This window comes from Lactuca sativa, chromosome 4, assembly GCF_002870075.4.
Source record: "Lactuca sativa cultivar Salinas chromosome 4, Lsat_Salinas_v11, whole genome shotgun sequence".
NCBI lineage: Eukaryota > Viridiplantae > Streptophyta > Magnoliopsida > Asterales > Asteraceae > Lactuca > Lactuca sativa.
In genome coordinates, this window is record NC_056626.2 from 7,579,640 (window position 1) to 7,588,058 (window position 8,419).

Below are 8,419 nucleotides of genomic sequence, written 5' to 3' on the forward strand. Positions count from 1 at the left end.
CCAACGTGAAAATGAAAATGACGTTAGCAATACCAAATCAAAAAAAAAAAAAAAAAAAAATAAAAGCATGAAAACCTAATTGTTTCTATAAAGCCATAATCCCTCAATTCCCTTCTTTTTACGACATCATCTTTTCTGCTACTGCTATCAACAAATCTATATTTTAGTTGGGGGAAATGTAAATAAGCATTAAGGAACAAGAATTGTAGTTGGAAAGAAGGGTGAGAGGAACAACCACCGGAGAAGGAGGAAAATGGTATATCACCATAAAAATTGAAACCACAAAAACCTTCAATAAAATCGAAAAATGTTCATAACTAAATTTGATATTTTTGAAAACCACATGGACCATTTATAAATATTACTCTTAAAGTGTTAGGTTCAAATATAATTGATATTTATTGTGTGAATGTATAATTTATTATGGACCAATTACTTTCAAAAGATGTTGACTATATTTTTAAAAACTTAATCAAATTTCAGATTTTACGAAATTTCTTACTAAAATAAAATGATTTATAATTTTTTGTAAATCACAAGGTCCATTTATGTGATTATTCTAAAAGCTTCTAAAGGTTAATGATCTAAAAGAGTAATAAAGTTTTCTTTACATTAAGTCTTTAGGTTTTTTTTATACATATTACTATATTACATCAATATGGTTGTTACATATTGTAACAACCATATTGATGTAATATATATACAAAAAACTTTAGCCACATAGACAAAATTAAAACCTTATTATCCTAATAGGTCATTAACTCTTTTATAGACATTTACTTAATATTTTTATTAGATTGATGAGTCTCTTCAAATATTTATGAACTTTTTTTCAAACGATAAATTTATACTACTTAATATATATCATGCATTTACAAGGAATTTGGAATTTGTGACGTTGTAAATTGACGAATTAAAGTAGAGGTGTCATGGAAAAATTAACAAAATATTTTACCATTTAAGAATTTATCTCTAGGGTAGCGTGACATTGCCCCACAAGAATTAATTCTTCGGATATTTATTCACTATATATGAAAGTATAAAGTACTTTATATATCCCAACAAATCAAAACCAAGGTCAAGGGGACAAGGCTCCAGCTATGGCTATGAATGCCTTATACGCAAAACGAGTAGCTCTACTGCTTCTGATTCTGGTACTTGATCATCTTCTTCAAGCAAACTCTGCTTCATTAATTGAACCAGATCCAGGTAAATCTATTGCTTCCAATACTTAATTCCGTAGTTTCCATTGATTTAGATCAGACTTCAACGATGAATCCAGAATTTTCTACAGGAACTGTAGTTTCTGGTAGGAGGAAGCTTAGAAAGCTGCCACCACCACCGGCACCTAAGTTAAGTGGAGCTCCGCATTATATGTTCTCTGATCCACCTCCGCCACCATCAACGACACAGATGCGGAGCACAGCTCCAAATTTACGCACGGTACCCAAGAGGGCACCTCCGGCACCAAAGCTAAGTCGACCTCGGAATTTCCGTATTTTTCTTTCACCGCCACCACCGCCACCACCGCCGCCGCCGCCGGCGGTGCAAGGACGAACTTCGAACTGTAAAATCGCTCCACCACCGCCTGCCTGACTGCGTCATCTGCACCGCGTTTCCTTTTGAAGAAAATAATTTTTATTTTGGAAACATATTTTCAGATTTTACCATTTAAAAATCTGTATTATAATAAGTTTATAGAATACTAGTTATTAAATAAGAGGTTCTGCTAGAAAATCATTTTTTTTTTCAAGTAATCGTGTTTTTTAATTAGAAACGTGTAAAATGTAATATCATTGAAGGTTTGTCTTAAAAATTTCTATTTATAACTTTTTTTTTTTTGGAACAGAGTAAGTTAATTTTCAAATTTATATAGTTATTTAGTAAAAAGTATCAAATTTATTTAAGTATCTAGTTATAACAATTTCAATATATATATATATATATATATATATATATATATATATATATATATATATATATATATATATATATATATATATATATATATATATATATATATATATATATAGGGTGGAGTTCAATAGAGAACCATAATTAACCAAGGAACCAATCGAGAGCATCGGAAATCATAACGATCAACGGCCAAGAAAATAAATATATACTTTTACATTAGACGCGCATACACCGGATTATGCCAAAAAATCCGCCTTTACAAAAAAACCCACCATTTTTTTTGTTTAAAATTTTTTTAAGTCATGTTTTTTATCAAAAAAAAAAAAACAATCGAATATACCGTTGTTCATGATTTTTCGTCATCTTTCCATAAAGATCCATGATAATATATAAAAAACGAACTTTTTTTTTTCAAAAAAAACTCATTTCATTTTCTTTAATGAAAAAAGTTAAGGTCTATTTTTTATAAAAAATATTAATAAATATATATCAAAATTCATATTTTTTGTACTTTTTAAACATAGATTCATATTCATATTAAAAAAAAATGATATTTCAGTTCAGATTCACATTGTGAACTTGTTCAAATTCATATTGTAAACCTGTTCAGATTCACATTGTGGACCTCCTCAGATTCATAGTGTCTATAATAATAAATCAGATTCACAGTGTGAATCTGAACTGAGCGAAGCTTTTACACATTGTGAATGTTAAAATTTGAAATATTTACAGTTTAGATTCACAATGTGAATCTACACTGATGGAGGTTTTTTTTTTTTTTTTTTTTTTTTTTTTTTTTTTTTTCGTGAACCTTCTCAGATTCACAATGTGAATCTGAACTGTTCGAGTTTTTTCATATTGTGAATGTTAAAAATTGAAATATATACAGTTTAGATTCACAGTGTAAGTCCACACTTTTCGAGGTTTTTTGTTAATCGGTGTTAATGTTTATTAATAGAGTACAAAAAATTAATATTTTTGGTATAATTAGTTTTTTTTTTATAAAAAAAGTTTAAATATTGAAAAAAATAAGAAAATTAAGTGGGTTTTTTCTGAAAAAAAGTTCGTTTTTTATATATCATCATGGATCTCTATGGAAAGAGGACGAAAAATCGTGAACAACGGTATACTCGGATTTTTTTTCGATAAAAAACTTGGCCTAAAAAAATTTTAAATGAAAAAAAGGAAGTGAGTTTTAGTTATAATTTGGTACATGTGCGTCCATTATAAAACTTTACAACCCTTTCTTTTGCCGTTGATCGCTTTAAATTCCGATGCTTTTGATTGGTTCCTTGGTTCCTTAAATAATAATGGTTCTCTATTGAACTTTTTCCTATATATATATATATATATATATATATATATATATATATATATATATATATATATATATATATATATATATATATATATATATATATATATACTTTCTCGAGAACCCAAGAACCAAACAAGGACCGCTAGATCAAAATTATAAAGGGTTAGGATGTTTTGTGGCATTTTTGTAAATACCTGGAAATAAAAAGGGACGGGGGGCATCCTATTGAAATTAATCAGGGACATTTTCGGGAATCTGTAATTGATACATTTAATCACGTCAAGTCTCTGTCCCCATCTCTCTATCTTCATCCCGTCTCTCTCTCTACCTTTCATCGCAGCATCTCCGACCATCCAGATCGGCGACGATGAATTGAAGAAACAATAGACCGACTGTGTGATAAGGATCGACAAATCGATGACATTTGGTACCAATGGGCATCTCAATCGTCGGATCTCAAATCCTAAAATCGTCATCGGAGTAGAATCGATCATCAGAGTGTGATATGATGCGAAGAAGAACCACATCACTGTGTGTATCTCGTTGCAATTTTGTGTTTTGTTACCGGTATTAGCGGGAGTGACGGCGACGCTGATCCGATTTACATGTAAGATTTGAGTTTCTTTCACATCTGATTTACGTTTTTGAAAAGTTAATTCATGAGAACGGGAAGGTGTTGGATAATCCGGCGTCGTTTCTCACGCCTTTCCAGCTTAATATCTCGTACGAGTGTGTTTTGCCTCTCAAAGAAGGTATGTTCAGCAACTCCTTCATGTTTAATTGTCTTCATGCTCATTAGCTTGAATCTGGTTCGTGTTTTGATTTTTCAATTAGGGTTAATGGCGTTATAAAGTTGTATCTAATGATTGTTAGGGTTTCTTGATTCGAAATTGGAGTACATAATTTGCTTAATTATGTTATTTTATGGATCATTGGTAGGATTTTTCATTTGATTCTCAACTTACATTATATGACATATGAACAATATAGAATACATATCGACTACAACTTTCCTGGGATGGGAAGTGGTCCAGTTGTTAAGCAGGATCATTATCTAGAGGAACTGCTGCTCTTCTTTACTAATCCACTTGATTTAGTTAGAACCAAATTGGCTTACCATGTATACAATCATCATTCCCACATCTTTATTTTAAGGGTTAAATGCAAAAAAATAGCTACATACTTTTTTTAATATGCAATTAGCCATAATTTATTTGTGAGATTCTACGAGCAACTCCTGAAGCTGCATCTGCTGAAGCTGCTGTTCAAACAGCTAGACTTGCAAATAAGGTTCCTTCAAAAGAAAAGGGGTAAGCAAATATACTCTTTTTTTTCTGACCTTTTCCATTCCCAGCTTTTGTATAGCTCATTTTTCTGTTTTGTTATTTATAATAATACTTTTGTTAACAGGGATAAGACAGAAGATGGCCTTACATTCACCTTTCGCTTCAATGATGCTTTATTATCTAGCCAAGGTACATGAAAGACGATGCTCTTTGACTTTATATTACATATTACTACTTATATTTGCAAAGTGTTTTAACTTTTGTGTGGTCTGACTTATGTAATTCACATATGAATGACATGTGATTCACATGTAATTCACATATGAATTATATGTAATTCACATGTAAATTACATCTGATTCACATGTAAATCACATATGAATTACATGTGATTCACATGTAATTCATATATGAATTACATGTGATTCACATGTAATTCCCATATAAATCACATATAATTCACATGTAATTCAAATATGAATTACATGTGATTCATATGTAATTCACATATGAATTACATGTGGTTCACATGTAATTCACATATGAATTATATGTAATTCACATGTAAATTACATCTGATTCACATGTAAATCACATATGAATTACATGTGATTCACATGTAAATCACGTGTAATTCATATATGAATTACATGTGATTCACATGTAAATCACATGTAATTCCCATGTAAACCACATATAATTCACATGTAATTCAAATATGAATTACATGTGATTCACATGTAATTCACATATAAATCACATATGAACTACATGTGATTCACATGTAAATTACATGTAATTCACATATGAATTACATGTGATTCACATGTAAATCACATATACATCATATGTAATTCATACGTCAATCGTTTGTGATTCATATGTTAATCACATATGTATTTTTTGAAGTGTTTTTGCATCAATCAATTTTTTTTTAAATTTTTTTGTAGATTTGAAAGAAATTGTGGTGAATATTGAAGAGGTGAAGATGATAAATTGAAGAAAAATATGGAAATATTGACAAGAAGACATAAAAACGCTTTGAAATTTTGTACATTTTTTTTGTATTGAGTAAAATACTTATTCTATTGTGTTTATAGACTGGTAATAAAATGAGTTTTTTTATGATCAACTTACGAATATTATAGTATAAAAAATATGAATATATGCATTTGAAAAAATATGCATATATGCACCTAAAATTTTATTTTATTTTTTTAAAAAATGTAGTTTTTTTAATATAGTTTTTTTAAATGAAGTTTTATTTTGAAAAAAATGTAAATTTCTTTAAAAAAACTTGCAGTTTTTTTTATTAAAAATGTATTTTTTTTTAAATTGCAGTTTTTTCTGAAAAAATGCAGTTTTTTTTTTTTTTTTTTTTTAAATTGCGGTTTTTTTTTTAATTTTTTTTAAAGACAGTTTTTTTTTAAAAAAATTGCAGTTTTTTTATAAAAAATGTATTTTTTAAAAAATATATTTTTTTTTCAAAAATACATTTTCTATAAAAAATTAAAAAAATCTGCATTTAAAAAAAATGAAAAATACTATTTTAAAAAAAATCTGAAAATTTGATTTATGATGTAAATTTTTAGACATTTATATTAATATATTAAATAACACAAAAAAAATTAAACATTAAATGAGATTGGTAAGATGACGATAATTTCCTTAACGAATTACTTTTGATGCAACACTCCACTTTTAGTTCTCGGGTTCTCGGGAAACTTTGAGTTTTCAACTGATCTCAACATTATATATATATATATATATATATATATATATATATATATATATATATATATATATATATATATATATATATATATATGTGTGTGTGTGTGTGTGTGTGTATGTATGTATGTGATCCGTTGAGAACTCATAGTTTTCCGAGAACTTAGGAACTAAAGGTGGAATGTTAGATCAAAATTAACTCATTAAGGGCATTATTGTCATCTTACCGATCTCATTTGATGTTTAATTATTTTTTTGTTATTGGAAATATTAATAAAAAGTTCTAAAAATTCTCTATTCTAATAAAAAATAGGTTGATTCTTCTTTTGTCAAATGTCACTTTATTAGACCTCATAATTAATGTCAAATCACATGTTAATCTGTTGATTATCAATTTCAAATTTCAAAATTTAAATTTTCCACTCTAATTACATTAAATTAAATAACATTAGAATAAAAATTAAAATAAAATTAATACATATTATAAGGTCACATATTTATTTAAATCAACGATTATACATTTAAATAAATAAAAAATATCTCTTAATTAATAATTTATTTAAAATAATTATTTAATAATTTTGAATTTTTACTATGAAAGTTTAATTAATTTTGTAACCGTGATGCCCACGGGTTATAAAGTAGTGTGTATATATATATATATATATATATATATATATATATATATATATATATATATATATATATATATATATGTATATATATATATATGGGTGAGATCCGTTGAAAACTCATAGTTTCCCGAGAACCTAAGAATCAAAGGTGAAGTGTTATATCAATATTAACTCATTAACGACATGATCGTAATCTTAATGGTCTCATTTGATGTTTAACTTTTTTTTGTTATTGGAAATATTAATAAAATGTTCTAAAAATTAATAAAATAAATCAAATTTCAGATTTTTAAAAAAAATATATTTCAATTTATTTTAAAAAAATGGAGATACTTTAATTTTTTTTTTCAGAAAACATGAACTTTTAAAAAAAATTGATTTTTTTTAAAAGCTGCAATTTTTAGAAAAAAAAATTACAATTTAAAAAAAAAACTGCATGTTTTTTAAAAAAACTGCATTTTCTTCAAAAGAAAGCCGCAATCTTTTAAAAAAACTGCATTTAAAAAAAATCTACAATTTTTTCAAAAAAACTGTAATTTTTTAAAAAAACTTCATTTTTTTAAAGTAAATTTTTAAAAATTAATAATTGAAAAAAAACTAGAATATTTAAAAAAAAAAACTAGATTTAGGTGCATATATGCATATTTTTTCAAATGTTTATATGCATATTTCTTATACTATATTATTCGTAAATAAATCATAAAAAATCTTATTTTTATTAATCAATCTATAAACATAATACTACAAGTATTTTATTCGATACTAAATAAAATATATAAAAAACTACAAAGATTCACAATGTTATTATTTCTTCATATCAAGATTTCCATATTTTTTTTTTCAATTTTTCACTTTTCACCACTTCAATATTTTCCACAAATTCTTCAAAATCTACAAGAAAATTAAAAAAAATTGATCAATGCAAGAACACTCACAAAAATGCACATGTATATATTATGTAAGATTCACATGTGATTATATAATGTGATATTCACATGTGATTGTATATTTTAAGATTCAAATGTGAAATTCACAATGTAACACCCGTAAAATTCAAGGCAATTTAAAACTTTTTAAACAATTCAAAACCCATTAGTCATTACAAAATGTTTTCAAAATAGTTTAATATCAGAGTATCCCAGAAACAAAGTCATAACAAGTGAGGAGCTGTACGATCATGCCTTTGCCATGCCACGATTCCCTGATGTACCTGAAGCAAGAAACTGAAACTGTAAGCCCGAAAGCTTAGGGGGTTACCCTCAAAATACCGATACACATACAATCCACATAACCATATTAGCAATAACATATCATAACAAACTGAATAGCATGAAATAGATCCACATCTTTACAAGTTGGATTACCCCTGGGCCCTCAGTACGAGTCTGGAATGCCTACCGGGCCCTCGGCTCGTATCTGGAATGCCATCGAGCCCTCAGTACGAGTCTCCCTTAGCTCGTATCTAGAATGCTCCACCAACTAGATTACCACTGGGCCCACAGTGTGAGTCTGGATTGCCTTCCGGGCCCACA

General features: G+C 27.5%; 1 protein-coding gene across 2 annotated transcripts; it reads left to right on the forward strand.

Moving 5' to 3' along the window:
- The first annotated feature begins 1,047 nt into the window (after positions 1-1,047).
- LOC111882389 (formin-like protein 14) lies at positions 1,048-1,829 on the forward strand. 2 transcript variants are annotated; one of them, XM_023878750.2, is made up of 2 exons: positions 1,048-1,209; positions 1,295-1,829. In XM_023878750.2, exons 1-2 carry the CDS (start codon positions 1,101-1,103, stop codon positions 1,594-1,596), a joined length of 411 nt encoding a protein of 136 aa, XP_023734518.1. In that variant the 5' UTR covers positions 1,048-1,100; the 3' UTR covers positions 1,597-1,829. The 2 variants fall into 2 exon arrangements, with proteins under 2 accessions (XP_023734518.1, XP_023734517.1); XM_023878749.2 differs by having other exon boundaries at positions 1,050-1,209; positions 1,283-1,829.
- Positions 1,830-8,419: the final 6,590 nt, after the last annotated feature.